The sequence below is a fragment of the Vigna angularis genome, chromosome 8 (assembly GCF_016808095.1).
Source record: "Vigna angularis cultivar LongXiaoDou No.4 chromosome 8, ASM1680809v1, whole genome shotgun sequence".
Lineage (NCBI taxonomy): Eukaryota > Viridiplantae > Streptophyta > Magnoliopsida > Fabales > Fabaceae > Vigna > Vigna angularis.
In genome coordinates this window covers 10,992,804-11,016,899 of record NC_068977.1, presented here as the reverse complement: position 1 = coordinate 11,016,899, position 24,096 = coordinate 10,992,804, and the positions used below count along the sequence as shown (strand labels likewise).

Genomic DNA, 24,096 nt, shown 5'->3' with positions numbered 1-24,096 from the left:
TGAAGAAAATCCTAATTGAAAACTTGAAACAAAGCATGAAACTAATCAAGGGCTTAAAACAGAACAAGTAACTACAAAGGAAGAGAAAATAATAGAAATAAGCAAAGAAAAGGGACCTAAAAGAAGTTCTAAAACAAATTAAAAAACAGCAAAAGAACCTAAGCTAAAACAACATAAACCAGAAAATGAATGAACTTTAAAAGACCTAAGAACTATTATCAACAAAACTAACAACTAAACTAAGACAGATCAGTAACAAGAGTAAGTATTTACAGACTAAAGAAAGAATAGTAAACTACTCTAGGGATTTATAAACCAAACCAGACCTAAACTAAGAGAAAAACAGTTCAGAAAAAAAAATACCCCTATTTTATTACTAAAACAGATACTAAACACATCTATCAAAGTAAAAGCAAAAATTTTAACTACAACCCCTCACCCCCACACTTAAGAGGCACATTGCCCTCAATGTGTGAGTGAGTAAGGTTTTCTAATCAACAAAAACATACTCAAATCAAACAGCAACAAATATGTACAAGAATAGAAACTGGAAAACACAAAAAGAACAACAATTGAACAAGAATAGAAACAAGACTTAAAAGTAAAACTATAAAACTAAAGAGGAAAAGAACTTATTCAGATTGGCCACAAATCAAAGTTAATTCTTTTTATTTTTATGAAAAACAACATATTATCTATCCTACTATTTATTATGCTACTTAAAGCTATGTAAACTACTATAAAAGACCTGTAACTACTATTTAAAAGAAGGGAAAAGAAAGAGCTTATTGGATTTTCTCCATTGTGCTCAGCTCCTTTGTGTATTGTCTCCATGGCTGCATTGAAGTTCTCCTGCTTAGGCATTTGTTGCAGTAACTGCAGTTCTCCATTCAAATTTTTCAATTGCTTCTGCACGTTCAAGACTCCTTTAGCAATATTGACACCATCTATTGCCTCCACCAGAGTTGCCTTTGTCTCTGCAACTTCCTCTTTGTTTAATTCTGCAATGCCATCACTAAATTCGAAGTCAGCATGTGTCTCCATCATAACCTGTGTATTTATATTATAGTCCTTCAGCAGGTTCTCAAACAGGTTATCAGAAAACAATGACTTAAATTCAGAGCACCTATCAGTAGGTATCTTTACATTATGCACAACAGAAATTTCATCAAGAAATTTAAAATGCTTAGAAGTATCAGGCACATCAGGTAAAGCATGCAAGACATGAAAACGAGTGTGCATTTCAGCTATACCAGTAGAAGGATTAAAGTCAGATTCAACCTGGACTGGTTCCTCAAAAATGACCTCACTAGCATCTATCAAATCAGCAGCTAAATGAACACCTACTGTGAAGCTATCATCAACTGGAATAATGTCAAAACCAGTGCATAACTCTGAAACAGCATAAGGCATGTCAATATTTTCAATGGAAAAGGCTGAATCTAAAATATGAGTGTGTGCAGGCATAACAGGAACATAATCTAAGGTAGGTTCTATGGGTTCAACTTTAAACAGATCCAAAGCATTAAATTCATATTGAACCTTAGAGAACTCTATGGGAATGCTAAGTTCAGAATAAACCTGTGTTCTCTGATCACTAGCTACCTCATCAGGGTCATTTCCATCCAGCTTGAACATAATGATCTCTTCCTTGGCACCTGCAAAGTAGTTAGAAGCAGAACATATGGCAGAACTGATTTCTTCACAAATTTCACAACCACCCCCAAGGCATGTACAACCAGTGAGTTTTTCATTACTCGGTTCTAAAGAGCTTAAAAACCCAGCAAACTCAAGTTCAAGTTCTAATCCTAAATCAACACAAGCATTTTCAAAATCAACCATATCAACTTTCACATCATCAAAAACTACATATCTATCATCATGAGCATCTGATTCATCATCAAGACGTGCATTTAAATTTGTGCAATCATAAAAAGCAGTAGATGCAGGTATATGAACTCTATCAATGGAAAATGCTAATTTTATGATATTAGAATGATCAAAGCAAGGACTAAAATCAACAACTTCTACAGGCACATCATGCATATGATCAAACACATTGAAATCATTTTCAGGCTCACACACATCAGCATCAAAATCCATTTCATAGTACTGAAGCACCAAAACATGGTCAGCAGCTTCCCTCATTTTTTTCAAATACTCTTTGGACTTTCTGAAATCAGTTTGTACTTCCAACACAGTAGATTCAACTTTTAAATCAGCAGTACAATCAATTTCCTTGAAACAAGAATGAGGTTCAATACTATCACCATCATAATACACATTTTCACTTAATTGAGCACTAGCAGTGGTAAAATCAGATATAGGAACAACAACAAAACTATTACAATCATGAATCACAGCCAACTCCCTAAAACCATCAACTAGCTTTTCAAAATGAGTATCAGTGTAATTATGGTCATAAGGTTCACATACACATTCAGAAATATCAACATATGCACTCATACAATCATCACTCATCAGAGAATTGGAATTATCATCATCAAAATTTAAAGTAGAATGTGAATCAATGAAAGAAGGATTAGAGTATACAGTTACAGAGGTGGTTGGACACTTAATCTCTTGAAACTCTGCGGCAGCAGCTACCATCAGTGGTGCTTCATTGGTTGATGCCTCTTTTTCTCCTTCAACTCTCTCAATCAGCTTGTTGACAACAGCAGCTAACTGAACCACTTGAGTAGTCAGTCCTTGAAGTTCAGATGCTGGAATCCCCTGCTGCTGATCACATAATGGATCTTGCCATGGCTGTACTGATTGGAATTCCTCTTGCTCTGGTGCATCATAATGGAAAAAAGATGGCTGCCATGGTTGTTCCCACAGGAAATTCTCCTGCTCTGGTTCAGCATATTGGTCCCAGTATACGTGTGGCAGCTGCTGCTGCACTTGCAAGGGTGGTTGCTCATGATATGGTTGAAAACAATGTGGTGGTTGCTGCTGGAAAGCTTGATTGGCTAGCTGCATAAAAACCTCAGGAATAGGCTCATAAAACATGTCAAATCTTGGTGGTTGAGCATTATAAAGAAATGCGAAATTACCATATGCAGAGGAGTGATCCATGCTTACCAATTGCTCACAAGATAAAAACCAATCAGACCAATAAAGCCTCTATCACAGAATTCAACAAAAGAATTGAAAGAAAAGAAAATCTATACAAGCTATATTCACAATTTCTACTCTGCAGAACAGATCCTAATATACAAAAATGAAAACAAAACAAACAGATCCTAAACTAAAAAGGAACAGATATGAACACAAAACAGAAATAAAATCAAGAAAACAAACCTAAACAAGACTAACCTAACACTCTAAGACTTAACTCGCCGAATCCCCGGCAACGGCGCCATTTGTTAAACTGATTTTTGTCGCCTAAAATCAGAACAAAATTTGGTCCCCACTAATGTAGCATAGGGCAACCAGAATATCAATCCTAGGACTCAACAAAATTAAGTTTTAAAATGTAGATTTAAGTCTTGTATTTATTTACTTACTAACTACTACTAAACAGGTGGGGACATTTAAAATGAAAACACAGAAATTAAAAAATTAAGAAAAACGAAACTATAATCTGTTTTAAAATAAAAGAAGGAAGAAAATAAAGAAATAAAACCTAAGCTAAAGTAATGAAGAGATTAAACCTATTTATATCCAAAACAAAACCTATATACTAAAACTGGAACAAAATCAGAAATAAAACCAAATTGAAAAGAACTTAAAACTCAAGATTGAAAAGCATCATATCAACAAGAATGTAAAGGTTGAAACAGAAGTAAAGCAGATCATAAATTCTAAAATACTCAAAGTAACCAACTGGAACATCAAAACTCAAACTGAACTTCAACTATCACTATCAAAAGCAAAGACAAAATTGATTTCATAGGTGAATGTACATTGATATGAATAAAAGAGTGCTTAGAGTTCTCAAAAAGACATCATGATAATGTGAATCCCAATCCAGGGTATTCTAGTTCATATTTCAGAACTTTAATTTGACTCTTTCCACTCATTTTTCTAATCAAGGTTCATTAGCCTATTCATCAATCTAAAATTCACAAACAAATTCAAGAAACACAAATTTGAATCAATTTTTATGCATTGGACTTTTCTCTGTCTCGAGAAGACATCTCGATGAAAAATGCTCACTATGGAGACATTTAATTCCGAAAGAAATCATAAAATTGCAGAGAATCAGAATCCAAATCATTTTCTCAAAACATAACAATGGCAGAAATCAAGAACACAGAACAATCTCAACACAAACGAGAATACGAAATAGAACTTTATTAATATGAAAAGAAGATTACAACTATACCGGAAGTCACCAATATTCTCGCGACTGTCACTCTCGCAATTGTCTTAGCGAAATCCAGAAGCAAGAACAATATCTCTACTCTAGGAAAAGCGTAAAAACCCTAATCTATAGAGCATCTGAAAATGTATCTCAAAAGTATATGAAGAAATGTTCTCTATCTCTTTACATGCAGAAAAACCCCTTTATATAGGGTTGGAGAACGAAAAGAGAAAATGAAAAAAAAATGGGAAAAGGGAAACCTTGCTTCACTTGGACGCTTCAATCTTCGCCCTCCACGTGGCATCTCCGGTCAACTCCATTTGCTTGCCGGTCAACTTCTCTGGGCAGGTTCTTCTCTGATTAAATGGCGAGAACACAAGCTTCATGACCTGGGTCACCATCAAGAGCTATTGAAGCTATCTTTCTCTTGCGCTCTCTGGAACCAAGCCCTAGAGGTTTTCTTTCTTTTCCTCCAAATGAATTTCTCGAGCATTGCAAATGAAAATGAATTTCTAGACCCCTATGGCAGCAACAGGTCCAGCGCCAAAACGGCCCAATTGCTTTGCATTTGTAACCCAATTTTTAGGGCCTTTCTGCAATAAGAAAATGAATTAATGCCCAAAAGAAAAATAAAAGAAATATTTCAGCAATTCAAAATTAAAAGAAAAGTAAAGAAAAAGATTTTTATTAAAAGATTTTCTCAAAAAAAATATTAATATCCTAATTATTTACAAATACTAAAAATTACATCTAAAAACCTATTTTTAACTAGAATTTTATAACACTAAAGAATTAAGAGAAAAACACAAAACTAGCCTAATTCTAAGAAATTAAAAACTAAAGAAATCTAAGAAATGATTTTTAGCAAAGAAAAATATGTAAATCTAGAGTGTTATCAGGAACAAAATAGGGTTTCATTCTGCAATCAATTACATAGCATTCGTAATCGATTACGACTACTTTTTTTTGGAATCCCTGAATTTGAAACATTGCTTTGTGTAAATTGTGCACATAATTCCAGTAACAGTTATGATATACTTTTGAACGAAATTCGAAAGGCATTTGGACAAACAAGCAAACAATATATTATCTTGAATTACATTTATTGATTTGGACAACACGAACATAATAAAATAAACATAAGCTGAAAATCATATACATAGAAGATGAAAATGATATATATCAAAATTATGTGTTATCAACAATTGAATAGGCAAACGTGGTAATTGGTGTAGGGAACACAGCCTTTCACATTGAACTCAATCATCCATTTCAACAAAAATGGAAAATTTGACCTAAAACAAAGCCAAAAAAATCTTGGGGAGTGATGTTCTTACAACTTGAGAGTGCAGTTGAACTTTTGGTACAAAAGATCCTTAGGTCCCTGGTAATCGATTACATGATCTTTGCAATCGATTATCACAGCATAAAAAAGGCCATAATGGTCTTCCAACTCATCTCACATATTCATTGATGCACTAAAAACAACCCATGACTATTAAACTCACTCACCCATCTAAAATAAGAAACATGAAACAATAACTTGAAAGTAAACTCATTTAGGAAGCTTAGAAAAATGTTGTTTTTGGCAAATTAACTGCACCTAGTAGAGTGGTCTAAAAATTATGAGTTTGTAATAATTTGAAATCTCTATGAGTCTAGATTCCAACAAAACAAGAATCAACTCATTTGGAGTTTGATGGAGAAAGTTAAGAGCAAAACAAGCAGCAAAGGTCCAAAAAACAGAATTGGGGAGTGTTGTTCATCTAGCTGGGGAGTACAGTTGAAGTTTCTGTACAAATAACCATTTTTTCTATGGTAATCGATTACAAGACCCTTGTAATCGATTACCAGGGCAGAAAATGACCATAAATGCTTATAAACCAATCTAACTTACCTGAAAGCACTAAAATGAAATTTTTTGTCAACAATTCCATGACCTAACATGTCCATTGGTGCACTAAACACCACTCATGACCATTAAACTCACTCATCCATCTAAAATAAGAAACATGAAACAATAACTTGAAAGTAAACTCATTTAGAAAGCGTAGAAAAACTTTTTTTTTGTAAATTAATTTCACCTAGTATAGTGGTCTAAAAATTATGAGTTAGTAGTCATTTGAAATCTCTTTGAGTCTAGATTCCAACAAAACAAGAATCTACTCATTTGGAGTTCGGTGGAGAAAGTTAAGAGCAAAACAAGCAGCAAAGGTCCAAAAAAAAGAGTTGAGGAGTGTTGTTCATCTACCTGGGGAGTACATACAAAGAACCATTTTTTCTCTGGTAATCGATTACAAGACCCCTGTAATCTATTACCAGGGCAGAAAATGGCCATAAATGCTTATAAAGCTCATCTAACTTACCTGAAAGCACCTAAATGAAATTTTTTATCAATAATTCAATGACCTAACATGTTCATTGGTGCACTAAACACCACTCATGACCATTAAACTCACTCACCCATCTAAAATAAGAAACATGAAACAATAACTTGAAAGTAAACTCATTTAAGAAGCTCAGAAAAACGTTGTTTTTGGAAAATTAACTGCACCTAGTAGATTGGTCTTAAAATTATGAGTTTGTAGTCATTTGAAAGCTCTTTGAGTCTAGATTCCTTCAAAACAAGAATCAACTCATTTGAAGTTTGGTGGAGAAAGTTAAGAGCAAAACAAGGAGAAAAGGTCCGAAAAACAGAGTTGGGGAGTGCGGTTATCCTAGCTAGGGAGTAGAGTTAAAGTTTCTATACAAATAACCATTTCTTCTCTGATAATCGATTACAAGACCCCTGTAATCGATTACCATGGCAGAAAATTGGCTGAAATGCTTATAAAACCTATCTAACTTGCCTGAAAGCACCTAAATGAAATTTTTTCTCAACAATTCAATGACCTAACATGTCCATTGCTGCACTAAACACCACTCATGACCATTAAACTCACTCATCCATCTAAAATAAGAAACATGAAACAATAACTTGAAAGTAAACTCATTTAGAAAGCGTAGAAAAACTTTTTTTTTGTAAATTAATTGCACCTAGAACAGTGGTCTAAAAATTATGAGTTAGTAGTCATTTGAAAGCTCTTTGAGTCTAGATTCCAACAAAACAAGAATCTACTCATTTGGAGTTCGGTGGAGAAAGTTAAGAGCAAAACAAGCCGCGAAGATCCGAAAAAAAGAGTTGGGGAGTGTTGTTCATCTAGCTGGAGAGTACATACAAATAACCATTTTTTCTCTGGTAATCGATTACAAGACCCTGTAATCTATTACCAAGGCAGAAAATGGCCATAAATGATTATAAAACTCATCTAACTTACCTGAAAGCACCTAAATGAAATTTTTTGTCAACAATTCAATGACCTAACATGTTCATTGGTGCATTAAACACGACTCATGACCATTAAACTCACTCACCCATCTAAAATAAGAAACATGAAACAATAACTTGAAAGTAAACTCATTTAGAAAGCGTAGAAAAACTTTTTTTTTGTAAATTAATTGCACCTAGAACAGTGGTCTAAAAATTATGAGTTAGTAGTCATTTGAAAGCTCTTTGAGTCTAGATTCCTTCAAAACAAGAATCAACTCATTTGAAGTTCGATGAAGAAAGTTAAGAGCAAAACAAGGAGAAAAGGTCCGAAAAATAGAGTTGGGGAGTGCGGTTATCCTAGCTGGGGAGTACAGTTGAAGTTTCTATACAAATAACCATTTTTCTCTGATAATCGATTACAAGACCCCTGTAATCGATTACCAAGGCAGAAAATGGGCTGAAATGCTTATAAAACCTATCTAACTTGCCTGAAAGCACCTAAATGAAATTTTTTCTCAACAATTCAATGACCTAACATGTCCATTGGTGCACTAAACACCACTCATGACCATTAAACTCACTCATCCATCTAAAATAAGAAACATGAAACAATAACTTGAAAGTAAACTCATTTAGAAAGCGTAGAAAAACGTTGTTTTTTGTAAATTAATTGCACCTAGAACAGTTGTATAAAAATTATGAGTTAGTAGTCATTTGAAAGCTCTTTGAGTCTAGATTCCAACAAAACAAGAATCAACTCATTTGGAGTTCGGTGGAGAAAGTTAAAAGCAAAACAAGCCGCGAAGGTCCGAAAAAAAGAGTTGGGGAGTGTTGTTCATCTAGCTGGAGAGTACATACAAATAACCATTTTTTTCTCTGGTAATCGATTACAAGGCCCTTGTAATCGATTACCAGGGCAAAAAATGGGCTGAAATGCTTATAAAACCTATCTAACTTGCCTGAAAGCACCTAAATGAATTTTTTTCTCAACAATTCATTGACCTAACATGTCCATTGCTGCACTAAACACCACTCATGACCATTAAACTCACTCATCCATCTAAAATAAGAAACATGAAACAATAACTTGAAAGTAAACTCATTTAGAAAGCGTAGAAAAACGTTGTTTTTTGTAAATTAATTGCACCTAGAACAGTTGTCTAAAAATTATGAGTTAGTAGTCATTTGAAAGCTCTTTGAGTCTAGATTCCAACAAAACAAGAATCAACTCATTTGGAGTTCGGTGGAGAAAGTTAAGAGCAAAACAAGCCGTGAAGGTCCGAAAAAAAGAGTTGGGGAGTGTTGTTCATCTAGCTGGAGAGTACATACAAATAACCATTTTTTCTCTGGTAATCGATTACAAGGCCCTTGTAATCGATTACCAGGGCAAAAAATGGGCTGAAATGCTTATAAAACCTATCTAACTTGTCTGAAAGCACCTAAATGAATTTTTTTCTCAACAATTCATTGACCTAACATGTCCATTGCTGCACTAAACACCACTCATGACCATTAAACTCACTCATCCATCTAAAATAAGAAACATGAAACAATAACTTGAAAGTAAACTCATTTAGAAAGCGTAGAAAAACGTTGTTTTTTGTAAATTAATTTCACCTAGTATAGTGGTCTAAAAATTATGAGTTAGTAGTCATTTGAAAGCTCTTTGAGTCTAGATTCCAACAAAACAAGAATCAACTCATTTGGAGTTCGGTGGAGAAAGTTAAGAGTAAAACAAGAAGCAAAGGTCAAAGTTGACAAGAATATATAAAACGCTAACTTTAAGGAATTAACTGTATCTACTGAGATCTCCAAAACTTACAAATTAGTACTCATTGGAAAGCATTTTGAGTCTATTTTATAATAAAAAAATAATCGCATCATTTGGAGGTCGGTGGAAGAAGTTATCATTAAAATAGTCAACAAAGGTCAAAATTGACAGCACTGTATCTTATACGTATATCTTTCCCTCATTTTCAAAGATCTATTATTTATTGAGGACGCCTTTTAAAATTTGTGTACTGTAACAACATTAAATGACATATTTCTTAATTAATAAAATGACAACGTGACTCCCTTGGTTGAGTTTGTTGTGCTCAAGGGTGGCTTTTTCCATCTTTTTTTATGGGTGACTCGTGTTGTTGATGGTTGATGGTCCCAAAGTGCATGAAAATTGTGTTTTGGATAGTCCATTTTCCATCAAGGAGCCCATGAGGGTGTTTCCAACAGGGGAGGTGAATTTCTTTAGAACTTGTAGGCAAAAATAGGCTGTAATCGCTTATAGGGTAGTTGTAAGCGATTACCAGAGGCCAAAATGCGTTTTGTACAAAAACTTGACCTACACTCCCCAGCTATGACAACGTGACTCCCCAGAGTCAGTTTGCTATCCTCAAGCGTGCTTCAAGGGGTGATTGACGTTATTTAGTCCATTTTTTTATATGGATGACTGAGTTTATTAATAGTATTTAGTATTTGTACCATTCATTGTTAACAATGAAGTGTATTATGGTTCAATTACACAACTTTGATGGTCAAAGTATACCAACCTCGACACTGCGGAAACCCAAAACCTTCGACAAAAAACACACCTTTTTACTCCTTGATGGAGAACGGGACAGCGGGACAACGACAGAGAGGCGCAATGCAACAGGGAGAGAACGCGACAATGACGCCACAAAAACAGAGAGCAAGTGCTAACAAGAACAAAGAAAGAGAGTTTGAAAGAGGGAATGTGATTATCAGACCAACTTCAACGTTGATGGTGAGCGGAACACTGAGAAGGAGAGATGAACGATGAAATGAAATGAAACCGCCAAATGGTGGGAAGAGAGTGAGAGCTCGTGAGGAAGAAGATGGTTCTGTGAAATGAAAATGAAATGAAACCACCAAATGAAATTTTCCTTCCAAAAACGCCCTTGAAGAGAAAGTTCCCCTTTTTAAAAAACTTAAACAAACAACCCAATGAAAATGCGCCACGTTGTCAAAAAGTTGGCTAATATGGGTTCTCAACAAAACATTTTCCATATAATTAATACCCAATAATTTCAGTATAACCAGTAAAAAAAGTTGGAGTGTGAACTTTGCAATTATAATACCACAAATTGTTGGTAATATTTACACTACACAATTAATAAGGATCATTTACTTTTCAGTTTATATTGATTTTTGCATGAAGAACTTGTGTTATGTGAGTAACTTTTATTATTATTATCGGTCTACTGATTATTATTTTCTACAACTCAGTTTTTATCATAAAACACGAGAGAAATAAACTAATATCAACTAGAGGTAAAAACTTAAAAAAAAATTGATGGTCATACACTATAAAAAGGTACGTAACAAATTTACATACTCAACTAATCAAATATCAATCTTGAATAACAAATTTACATACAAACAGAACATTCAAGATAGGCAGGTCTGAGACCACTGTGCCATTGTAGTAAAGAACTCAAATAGATTGGGGTTTAGAAGTGTGGAATAATGAAATGAGGATTAAAACTAGTAAACCAGAAGTTGAATGAATATAATTTAGAAGGAAACGATATGATAGTACGTAGTAAAAGAAAAATTTAAATGAATGAAACATGAGTTAAAGATTTGGAACAACATCTTTGGACATACTGGAAAATTAAAAAAGGATATAATCCGAAAATAGGAAAGTTAGAGAACTTGGATGATGTTAGTAACTTGGATGAGGAAGGGAAAGTTGAACATAGAGTTACTAAGTCAACTTAAGGTCTTAAATTTGAAACATGAGTCCATATTGAAACAAAAATCTAGGGTCAAATGGATTAAACAAGGGGACAACAATTCTAAATTTTTCCATCGATCAATTAAATGGATGGAAATTCTAAGAAAGTGAATGAAGATCCAAATGTTATTAAGGAAGCGGAGAAAGAATACTATAGGAAAAGATTGATGGCAACACTAGATTTAGGATGGACACTAAAATTAGTTGAATTTAAGCAATTAATAAATCAAATAAAAATACAAAGAAAAGGTGAGGATAGATGGGAATGGAAAGATGAGGATCTCAAGTTTTTAATTTTGGAAAAAAATTCTAATATGTACGATATCTTTTTGGAGTATTAAGGTGGCTCCATCAATCCAACATTTTGCTTGGAGGGTAATGTTGAATATAGTAGTCATAAAGGAAAATTTGAGGAAGAGAGGATTACAATTAGGATAAATAACAAGTATATGAGGATTGGAAGAGGAAACTACAACCTACCTTTTTCTTACATGCAATATTGCAAGTAGGGTTTGGAACATGTGTAGTAAATAGGTGGCCATAAATTCAGTATACCATAACCAAATAAATATGCACTTTCAACAATTTTTATTTATCGATCCTTAATAGTAAAGAAAATAAATTATAGAAAGGTCTATGAATATCAATTATATGAAACATATGGTTTCATAGGAGCAAGATTGTATTTAAACAAGGTAAAGTGGATGAAGAGTAAATTTTTTCATTAGCACAACTACATGTTTGGGTATGGATGAAACATAAAATTTCAAATGTTAAATTTTCTTACTCTAATTGGATTCTATATCCAATTGAGTACATCAAATCAGTTTACCTAGGGGGTCAATATGAAAAAATGGTTCTAAGTAAAAGGTTTATTAAGACAAAATCGTCTATACGTATAAACACTCTGATATTTTGAAGTTTAATTAAATAACATTAAACGAAATAAGAAATTCCATAACTAGAAAAATAGGATAGGTAGAAACATAAGAATTAGGCTTAAATCCCCAACAATAGAAAACCTTAGGAAAACACTTAAGACTGTAGGAAACACAAAAACACCTAAGTCAAAACATCCAGACGCAATGACTACTCACAAGTCAAAGTGTTTAAGAGAGTTATGCTAAACATGTAAGCTATATTGTACCCAAGGGTATCCAATTGAACTCTCGGAAAAACACAAAAAGTGTTAAGACTATATCTTTGGCAAAACACTCTAAAAGCCTAAACCAAAAACATAAAAAAAAAACATAACCTGCTAAACACTTTTGCTCTAAAAAGGCAATATCACAAAAAGCGTTTATATCAGTCTAAACGATACCATGAGCTAAAACGGTTACTTCATCCAACAACGAAGTTCTTACTTAATGTTTGGTATCTTTAGAGAAAAGCTTAATTGGTAAACGCTACCTCAACGGTAGAAAATGTAAAAAACACTTTGTTATTCTGAGCAAGCACTAAATGACATTAAATGCTTAACATTCAAAAACAACAAAAGTGATAAGAGATAAGACATATTTGTTGCATGCACAATCTACTCGATTCTATGAAGATAACCTACTTTACACGCATCCACCTACTTTATTCAAAAAATATTAGAAGTGGACGTTAGAGACAAAGAAGATATTTACAGAATGTTCTCCTCTTAAGAAGTGGTGTTTGAAAGAAAATATAACCTACTTCAAGCAAAGTACTAAAAAAGCGAGTTGGCTTTGACAAACTTGACTTTAACCAACAATTGCTTAACATGAAAGAAAGAGAAGACATAAGAATCAAGGCTAAGAGTTCAGTCTAATAGATATATTTTCGAGAGCCTTTAAATATAAGAACACTCAAAGGAAGAATCAAAATGATAAGATACAATGAAAATATTCATCCTAAGAAAAACATTCAAAAGACAAGCACAGAAGAGCTCATGAAAAAGAGAATATCTGAGAAGGAGAAGAGAAGTCAAGCAATACTCTCAAGCTTCATTGTAATATATGCTTACTGTTGTAAGAAAAGAGAGAAACACTTAGCGAGTCTCTAGACTGTATTGTATTCTACACATATCATCTCTACGAGTGACTTGTAAGCAATCATTGCTTCCAATTCTGAAGAGAATTAAAACACTTGTTGTTGAACTCAAACGAGTTAAGGAAATATAGGCAGCGTATCAGAGGATACCAAGATTGTCTAGTACCAGGAGTGATGTAAATACTCAATTGATCTAGGGTAACTGTAGGTTATTCGCTAATCGGGATACCAAGAGTGGTGAATAATATTGCACAACCAGGAGTGGGTGAAACTCACCTAGGCAGTGTATCAGTGGATACCAAGAGTGCCTAGGGATACCAGCAGTGGTGCGAATACTCAACTAGTCTAGGATAACGGAAGGTTATTCATTGACTAAGGATACCAGGAGTGGTGAGAATACTTAATTATAATCTTGTTAAAGAGGAATCCTCTGTGGATAGAAAAGACTGGACGTAGCTTAGTTGGAGTGAACCAGTATAAAAATATATGTGCATTTATTGTTTACTACTACCTAAATGTTTCTCTTATAAAACTTGCAATTACATTTTTATATTTACATACAAGAAACTTTTGTACTAAACGATCCTTATTTAACGAAGGAAGTTCTTACAAATATTGTAATGTATATTCTGAATATAACGTAAAAAGAAGTTATCGTTTATAACCACTTACAAGATCTTAACACTTACCTTATAAATCTCGTACTCGACGAACATGCTACATCAGAAGGATTGAGAAAAGATTTTTCCATTAACATTATTCACATCTCCCCTCCTTTCTAGTGTTTTTCAAGTACTTTAAGATTGACCCATCTCAAACTTCGTAATCCATAGTTTTTTCTTTTTGTAGAAAATAATGCAGTGTAGTGTCAATTGATGGAAGTACCACGGAAGAGGAAGCAACATGTTATATGCAAGAGTTTAGCAGTTTACACCAACCCACCACAAAATGAAGTGTCCATCTATTTTGAAATATTGTTTGAATGTAAAATGTTTTGTATGATTGTTTAATGTAAAATGTCATGGAAGGAATAAATGGGTATATTTTCTTTTCAAATGTATAGGTCTTGTAATATTCCATGGAGACCTAATGTTGAGAAATCTTTGTGTATCTCTTTTTATATACGGCTTGAAACACTCTAAGTGCTTTAATATATAAATATAATTTGCTGATAAATTTTCTTTTTAATAAATCACAAAGTTTACTTTCAAAGTTCAAAGGATATTTGTTATGCAAAACTAAGAAAAGAAAAAGGTAGAAGAAAGAGAGGTTTCCGCCATTACCTTTTTACAGTTGTATGAATCATTGTTTAATCAATGTAGTTTTAAGGTACATTTTTTAAACAAGGGGTAGTGAAGTAATCATATAAAGAAAGAGTACAAAGACAATAACATGAAAAATTAAAGAAACTTGAAATTAGTAAAAGGCACGTAAAAAAAATATTGTTCAAAACGAACATTCTTTTAATTTCGGAATATAACTACAACTGGAGCTATATATTAAAGGATATTTTTGAGAAATATGTAGGTTTAATAGGTTCGGAGGTCCCTATATTTGCGGGTTCGTTTCACTTGGGTCCTTCAATTTTAGAAGTGATCAATTAGGTCCCTAATTTAACAAAATTGAGTCAATAATACCCTTTCCGTTAAATGCAATGGACGGCGTTAACTTTTTAAACAGGTGGCATGCTGAGGCATCATTTTATTTGCAGGTGGCAGAGTTTGAGCTTAATACGTGGCAGAAGCAAGAGTGACGAGAGGCATATTTTTTTCTCTTTCTCCGTTTTCTTCAAAGCTTTCAGTCTTCCGTGGGGTTCCGTCTAGGGGTAGAGCGTGTTGTTGTTGTTGGGAAGGGAGAAAGATGACGTGGATGGAGGTGAATTCTCCGATCTTGATGGTGGAGTCGTGGTGGAGAGCGAAGGGAGTGTTCGGGGGAATATGTGAAGTGTCCAAAACGGTGCCGTTTGAGGAGTCTAGGTCGCGGAGCATCCATTTGCCGGATTCGTTGAGAATGGAGAGGTGTTTGGAGGAGATACCAGGGTCCTTAATGGGGAGGGTGTTGCCCTTCACGATCCGCCCAATTCGGACAGCGGATCCGGGTTTGAAGTCTAGGGTTTCGCCTTGGCGAGGGCCTTGCAGAATTTCCAGTTGCAGAATCGGAGCTTCTTCGTCAATTTCAAAGTGACTAAGCGATTTGAGTGAATCTGCACAAACAAAACACTCACCACACTCTTCTCCCGCCCACGCAAACTTCAAAATTATTCAAACCATTATTTTAAACATTCAAAATAACATGTACTGAGGGAAGTTGAAACTCTGTGCTGCTGTAAAAACCCATCATAGCTACCATCAGATCAATTCAACCTGCGTCTTTCTAAAACTGAAGAACAACTGGTTAATTAAAACACCGGATCTAAAAAACAAAGATAAAACTAAAAAAACCTTTTTCTACAAAGAAAGGATGAAGGAGATTTCAAATAGACAACCTCCTTGATCCTGTGGTCTTAATATAAGATTAAACTTCGAGGGATCAAAAATAACCCTCTTGGCTAGTTTCAAAGGGAAAAAAAATGGGGGAGGGGATCAAAATTTTACTAGTGAATTTTGACAAACCCAAAAATCTTAGTTTGAAAGACAGATGATTAACAGAAAGGGATTCAGAGAAGCGGGGTGTTGCAGAGAGGGGGGGAGAAGGAGAAGAAGATGAACCACAGAAGACTGAAAGCTTTGAAGAAAACGGAGAAAAAAAAAATCTGTGAAGGCCTCTCGTCACTCTTGGTTTTGCCACGTATTAAACTCAAACTCTGCCACCTGCAAATAAAATGATGCATCAGCATGCCACCTGTTTAAAAAGTTAACACCGTCCATTGCATTTAACGGAAAGGGTATTATTAACTCAATTTTGTTAAATTAGGAACCTAATTGATCACTTCTAAAATTGAAGGACCCAAGTGAAACGAACCCGCAAATATAGAGACCTCCGAACCTATTAAACCAAATATGTATAAACATATCATATGAGACTGTGGCATTCACTATAAGAAATTAATGCCTTATTTATTTTAGAACTACAAATATGCATAAACTTTGACTACATGAATCAAAGTAAATTTTAAAGAATATCTATATCCAGAATTCATAGCTAGCATTTTGATGATACAGTAATCTTTTCTTCAGTTTCTTACTTTGACTATATTTTATTGACTTTGACTATATTTTATTGATTTTATAATATTTAAGTCAAATGTAAACTTCACTTACAAACTGTTTTTACAATATTAAGTTAGACTTTTAATTTACTTCTTAATATCACCACCTAATATTTTAATTTATGTGACTTAAATTATCAATCAAATTCATACAAATCTTATAATTTTTACGAATCATTTTCATATAACATAATTCATTTAAATAAGACAACAAATCATTTTAATATTATATATATATATATATATATATATATTATTTACATTTATATTTAACATTAAATTCAATCAATTAAATAAATAAAAAGAAACATATAGTTTAAGAAAATTATTTTGTTTAAGCAATAATTATTTTGAGTGAAAAAAATTTTATTTGAGAAAAAAAAAAGATAAGAGCAAGTGTTGAATTTCGAATCTATTTTTTCTTAAGCGAAAATAGAATTAATAGTAAGAGTGAAGTTTCTGCTATACTTCTACTTGAGAAAAATCTTTTACTTAGAGTGCGAATATCATAAAATTAATTTCATGCACAAGATCAAATACGTTTCCAAAAGTTTACCCAAAATCAACTTAACAGATACAAGTTTTAAACAAATTCAAAATTATATTACAATCATAATTTTCTTTAATATTATTCTTTATTCATTTTAATTTAACCTGGATCATCAAGATCCATATAATTTTCATTTAAATTAAACTCAAACTAATATATGAAAAACAAACTTTACTGATCTAAATCATATTAACAACTTAATTTAAGAAACTCTAACATAAATAATCTAACCACTCAACATCTAAAATAACATTGAATTCAATGTCACTAGTGCAAAATACACTTTTTATAGCTATTTTTTATACTTGTTTAAATTTACTAGGTATAAAAAATGATACGATGGCATTATTGTAAATAAGGTAAACTTTTTTACACCAGTTATGTTTAGATTAGGTATAAAAAAACAAAAAAGATGGTTTTAAACCGGTTCAACTTATAACCGGTACAGAAATAATTTAAAGAAATTTTTTTATACCTAATTAAAGCTAAAACCGGTACAGGAATAACTTTAAAAAAAATTTCTATACCTGATGAATGCTAAAATCGGTATAGAAGTTTGGAAAAAGATTAGACTTCGACAATTAGACAGAAAAGCCAAATTCTTTCCTCTTCCCACTCTGCCTCCTCCATAAGCCGTGAATCTCATTCCTTTCGCTCCAACCGCCTCCAATTCCCGTTCTCATTCTCTGATCGTCACCAAGTCACCAAGCGCTCAATGTTATGATTTCTAGGGCTCCGGCTTCTGGAAAAGTACGGTTTGATCGTCCCCCATTCTACTCACTTCGTTTTCTTCTTCTCCCTCAACGAAGAACCTTCTTCTCTTTTGGCCTCTCATAATTTGTTGACGAAACATTGGTGTTTGTTGACGAAGTGTTTGTGTTCGGCCTTCTCTATCGGTTTTCTCGTTCTGCCTTCTCGTTCAGCCTTCTCGGTGTGGTTTGGTGCATTGAGGTCACGAAGTTCGTTGTTGTGGTTGCTTAAGGTGACGCGTTCAACAGTTCCTTCATTTGGTAAGTAATCCTTCTCTTCCTTCATTCCCTAGTAATCCCTAAAATCGTAAACCACAAGAACCCTAATCTGCGTTTTGGTTTTAATTGGGACATTTGTGGTTCGGCAAGTTGTGTTTCATTCTTTCCAAAGTTCGATTGAGGCATTGTGTTGTGGTTTAAGAAGGTTGGAAGTTGTATTAAGTATACTCCTACCTCCTGCTCCGTTGAGGTTGCCAAGATCATTGCGGCACTCGTTGAAGAGCTGGACAATCCAGAGGCTAAAATTGGAATTGCCTCTCGAGTTTCCACGTTTCTCTGGCTGTACTCTTTTATTCAAGGGCCTGAACCAACTCTAAAATTCTTGTTGTGTGTGTGAATGTGTTTTTGTTTTATTTGTGTAGGTTTGATTGTGTTTCGCTCTTTGTGTAGATTGAAACCTGCTACTGTGGTTGTCACTTCTGAACTTCTAAAATGTTTTCTGTTGAAATTAACCATTTCACCATATTTATTTTGAGCCATCTTATTTTATTATCCTGTAAGCCATGCTTCTTGGTAAAATAGTTTTCTAAACAAATGTGTTGGGCTTGCTTATATTGGTGGAAGCAGTTTCAGTTGTAAATTTTTCCCTAATAGCTACATAACTTTGATCAGATTTTGGTGTGACTCATGAACCATGATGTGCCCATCAGTGCATCTTCATGAACCAGGAAATTATTAAAATGCTACTGGAAATATAAAATAATTGGGTTACTCTTTCATTCCACCGAATGGGGCCAGAGTTAGCCATTTCTCCTTTTGTTGTCTTTTCTTTTCATTATTCATTGAAAGCATGACCAAAGTCGATTTCTCGCATCCTTGCTGTCAAGTCTGTCTGTTTCCTCTTGGTGTACTAATGGTTCCTTAAAGTTATAAAATAAAGTTGGACCAGACTTTCACAGTGGTAAATGGTAGATAGTTGAAGATAAGAAATTAAGAATAAGACATGTACATGAATTATATTTAAGTATGGCTTCTCAATTATCACGTTAAGGTTGTTGTTTTTGTTCCCAAAATGATTGTTTATATGTTGCTTTGTGCTGGTAGGACAACTCTTCTCTTATTCTCATTCATTAACTCTCACGGTGATAAAACCGTGGCCTTTCAATCATTGACTATTACATTAGCTAGATGGAATTTGGTTACCATTCAGAACAACCTTATTCTCCTTGGTTCTTCATCCTTTCTAGATCCAAATTTCAGATTTCTTCCTTTGATGGATAGACCTTTGTTTAGTTGATATAAGGTAGAATTGCTACTCTCTTATACAACACTTTGAATCTAGTTTGGAATCTGAATTATGTGATGAAAACCTCTTGAAATTAATCTTGGAAATGTGATTGGATCTTAGTTATGTTTAGACGTGAACCTTTGAGTTCATAAGTTCCTCCTTGTTTATGTTGGTTTGTTTGTTTGTTGAAGAAGTTAGTAAAAGTGAAGAAAGTTGAGAATACAAAATTTCAAGTGTTTGTTTGTTTGTGCTTTTCATATTTTTTCTTACTGGTTTTGGTTTTTTTGGGTTGTGTTGTGTGACTAATATGTAGTGTTATCTGTGTTGATGAGTGAGCAGAGAAATGAATTGTGGTATGGTCCAGACAGAGTGAAATACTTGGGACCCTTTTCAGCTCAGACTCCCTCTTATTTGAATGGAGAATTCCCAGGGGACTATGGATGGGACACTGCTGGATTGTCTGCTGATCCTGAAGCATTTGCCAAGAACAGGGCTCTTGAGGTCAGTCATTTTGCTTACACTGCTATGAAAACATTTCAGTTCTTCATATATAGGATCAAATTTCATAAGGTTTCATGTCAGCACAAACAAAACCATTCATCAAGTTTCTTTAACATGAAAAATATTTTCTTTTCCTGACACAACATTGTTGGCTCTAACTGGTTTTTCATCTAATCAAAGAAGCAATATCAGTAATGTTCCTTCATAAACATCTAGTTCTAGTATCCCTCCACACCATAAATTGCTCTCTGCAATAAAAGTCATCTTTCTTAAATGGCTTTTCTAATTTGCTTTAGATATAAATTCTAGTTGGAAAATGAATAAAATGTATTTTCTGCATGAATATGCTCGTACTTTAATGTAGGTTCTGGACAGAGGGGAAAAGATAGAGCTTCTAGTAGACAAGACTAAAAATCTTCATCACCAGGTTAGTATGTCATATATATGCATCTACAATGGCCAAAATATGGTTACTTTATCGCACATATATACATGTATATATTTATCTATACTCATCCTATTTCAAATACAACTTTATTTTATTCTGTTAATCATCAATTTAGCTTGATTTGGATAATCAAGTTTTGTTCTTTAAATACATTCAGTCAACGTTAAAAATGTAACTTTTCCATTAATGAAAAAACAAATTTAACTTTTAGCCAAATGTTAACAAGTTTACTCATTCTGTTATAATTTAAAAGGTTTATAGGTTCACTCAGTCATTAAGGTTTACAAGGTTGAATTAATAAAAGAATATGCAGAAATTTAAGAAGTTCACTATTTCATTGGCGTGAGTCATTCTGTATACATGGCTTAAGTTCACTATTGCTTTATGCATGTCTTAAGTTTATTATCAATGAAAAATGTAATTATAATTTTGTAGGAATTAAAATTGAATTTTGAGATCGGTTGAAGAAAAAAACAAGGAAATTTTTATTCCAATTTTTCAATAAAATATTGATAAACTGTATGTGCATTTAAGTGATTTTTTTTCAAATATCATTTTCAATTGATTTGGTTTCATAAATTAAATCAAGGTTTGCTTTATTTAATTCTCTGATTTTGGCACTAGGCACGTAACATTTCTTTTTAATTCTCCTTTTTATTTTGGTAAAAATGCTACTTTTTATCTGTCATTTCTTTTAGTTTCAAAATAATATGATCTTTATAATTTTATCCTTCATGTAATTAATAGGAAGGAAGAAAATTTTAATTGCGATGCTGAAATATAAAAAACTAAAAGAAGTATATACAAGGAATAACTCCTTTAAAATTACACTACAGATTAAAAAATCAATAATTCGTTTAATTGTTTTGTAACTAAGATCTTAAGCCATTAATGTTATAACTTTACTCAAACTATTCATTGTGTAGATATTTGATGACACGTCTCCAATGGAACAACATGTCATAAAGGATGTTCGGGAGCAGTGGGCTACATTTCTTTTAACCATTTGTAAATGATTGGATGTTTCAATATTACATTTTGAGTTTAGGAACTATTTTATGTGTAATATGTTAAGTAACTATGTTAGGTAAATATAGTTAGGAACTTTGTTAAATAAATATTACATTTTGAGTTGTTAATGAAAACAATATTGATTATTTTACTTGTTATTGATTATTTAAACTGTATTCTGGGATTGAATCTTATGCAACTCTGGATATGGATAGTAGTACATACAAATAAAATATTTAAAAAAAACATTACTTTTAACACCAGTCAAAGCCACAACAGGTATAAAAAGTATTGTTTTTTACACCTATTACAGCACCAGTAGGTATAAAAAGAAAATTTTTCTCTAACTAAATATAAGACTTTTATACCTATTATGCAACATAGGTATAAAAAGTAAAACTTTCTACACCAATTCAATAGTAGGTATAAAATATTGTAAATTTTCTATACCCCCTCCTTCTATACCTACTCCAAAATAGGTATAAAAAGCCTTTTTTAATAGGTATAAAAAACCATTTTTGTACCAGTGTGTACTCTAAGTCAAATATCTACTAACTCAATTGCACCCAACTTAAAACCAGAATAACACATTTTCATTACGAAGCATTGACATATATCTCATCTAAAATTACAATCAAAGAATATAATTACTTTCAAAACTAAAAACTTGAATTCAACATGCATGCTAGTTCTTTTTTCCTATTTTATTTTCAAAATGAAAATCTTCGAACTACAACATTACAAATTATTCTACCAAACTCTCACAGCCAAATCAAATCTTATATGCAAATCCATCATTAAAAGATTTTCAAAGATAGTTTCCCTTAGTAATATTTACTCAAAATTTAAATATCTAACAAATTGTCCAAACAACAAAAATCAATAACCATATGTTGAAAGAATCACTATTTTTAACTTATTTGACCAAGATTAATGAAAAATTAAAAAAAAAGAAGGAAGAAAATTAAAAAATTTCAGAACAAATAGATATTTACTCTGATTGAAAAATTGATTGATTGAAAATAATCATTAACTCATCAGCTATTGTACAGTGCTATTAGATTAGATGAATGACATTAGAGAGAGAAAAAAAGTCCTATAAGAAGAAATAATAGACTTACACGTAGGAGAGAGTGTAAAAAATGGAAAAATAAAATACGTAAGATCAAGTTATTTGTACCGATTTTACAAAGATTTGCAAATAAAAATAGTGAGGGTTTGGGGATTCTGTCATAAAAAAGCATTATATTTCTCGCGAAAGCAAACGGAATTGTCCTTGAAAAATCACATTTCATTTGTAGTACAAGGATATTTTAGTTATTTTATAAATTATCAAATTAATGTATATGTTTTATTCTATTATATTAACTAAATTATTCATAATACTCTTTTCACCATTTTTTATACTTATTTTTCCTTCTCGTCTATCCTTTCCCTTTTCACTCCCTAATTCAAATATGGTGGAAATATTAAGTTCTGACGACGCATTTATCAACTTTCAATGTGAAAGTTTGTATAACAACTACGTCCCCATTAAAAAAATTAGTCCAAAAACCGAACAAAAAGCTTACTGCAGAAAGAAAAACGTATAAAATAATCAAATAATTGAAAGGGTTACGTAGTAATCTAATCCAATATTTATATTTACATTAAAATCATTCTTTTTTCTCTTAATCAATGTGAGTAATCCATAATTAAATTAAAAAGTAATTTTTTATAGACAAGTGTATGATTTCTCTTTCTTCCAATATGTAAAGAAAAAGGGTGTGAAAAATATTTTTCTTCTTGTTGGTTAATAAAGAAATGTGTACGTACTGAAGCAATAAATGCTTATGAAAGTTTCCAAAGTACAATAAATACAATGCTACTTCAACTACCTCCACGGTAGTTTCCTTCCTCTAGTAATAATACACCACCATGTTCTTACCAACACCACCTCAAACTCATTCACCAAAGATCTTTTCTGGAGGGATACCCTAAATTTCCTCATCCTTCTCACAATCACAACCATAATTTTCTCTTCATTATTCATTTCCACTCTCACCATGTCTTCTGTTCAAATGGTTTCTGCAAGTGCCATCAATTTTAAGCTACCTTACCAAATTCTGAGGCATGATGGCCCTTTGTCTGATGATGAGGATGAGAGAGATCAGAGGGTAACCCTAAGGCCTAAGAAGTGGGTCAGGCTTAGAGGGGTGCCCTTGAGGAGAAGGTTAAGGGTGAAAATGGCAAGTTGGAGGAAGATTTGGATGATGAAAAAAGTTATGCTTGTGTGTGCTAAGGTGAAGAAAAGGTTCAAAGAGGGACATGGTCATTTTGGTGACCTATTTGCTGGGAACTATCTCTTCACTCAAATCAACCCAACATCACTCAAGTATCTTGAAAAGAAACTTTCTCAAGCAAAAATTGTTTGATGTGTTATTTATTTATAGTCATGATTCCAATAATCATTGCTTTCTTCTTCCAGCTAAGTCTTGTTTTCTTCATTTTTTTTTTCTGTTTTCTTTTGATTTATGTATACAAATGCAAGAGCTTCCTGTTTCTCTATGTATAAGCTTTTTAGCCTTTCATTTGTTGCATATTATTTGTAAGCATGAACATAGGTACAAAGCTTTTAGTCTATATGTGAAAATTTTTAGTTATCAATCAATGAAAATTGCTTTAGATATATATGAGTTGTGTTGTGAATGAAATGCCTGAGTAATAGATTATAGATTTCTTGTGGCACTTTAA

The 24,096-nt window shown here is 32.8% G+C and overlaps 2 protein-coding genes across 2 annotated transcripts; one reads left to right on the top strand and one right to left on the bottom strand.

The window, feature by feature from the left end:
* Nucleotides 1-1,019: 1,019 nt before the first annotated feature.
* On the bottom strand, nt 1,020-2,578 carry LOC128193531 (uncharacterized). The gene is made up of 3 exons (XM_052867177.1): nt 2,554-2,578; nt 1,254-1,658; nt 1,020-1,050 (listed from the first exon to the last, which is right to left on the bottom strand). Exons 2-3 carry the CDS (start codon nt 1,636-1,638, stop codon nt 1,028-1,030), a joined length of 408 nt encoding a protein of 135 aa, XP_052723137.1. The 5' UTR covers nt 1,639-1,658; nt 2,554-2,578; the 3' UTR covers nt 1,020-1,027.
* A 20,830-nt stretch (nt 2,579-23,408) lies between these two features.
* LOC108344435 (uncharacterized) lies at nt 23,409-23,777 on the top strand. Its single transcript, XM_017582880.1, has one exon. It carries the CDS (start codon nt 23,409-23,411, stop codon nt 23,775-23,777), a length of 369 nt encoding a protein of 122 aa, XP_017438369.1.
* The last annotated feature ends 319 nt before the right edge of the window (nt 23,778-24,096 follow it).

Excerpts from the sequence above, each read along its gene's own strand:
- LOC128193531 (XM_052867177.1), bottom strand. The coding sequence starts at position 1,638 with ATGTTCAAGCTGGATGGAAATGACCCTGATGAGGTAGCTAGTGATCAG. Across the intron at positions 1,051-1,253 it reads TGACTTTAATCCTTCTACTG|GTTATGATGGAGACACATGC; the intron begins GTATAGCTGAAA and ends ATAAATACACAG.
- LOC108344435 (XM_017582880.1), top strand. The coding sequence starts at position 23,409 with ATGTCTTCTGTTCAAATGGTTTCTGCAAGTGCCATCAATTTTAAGCTA.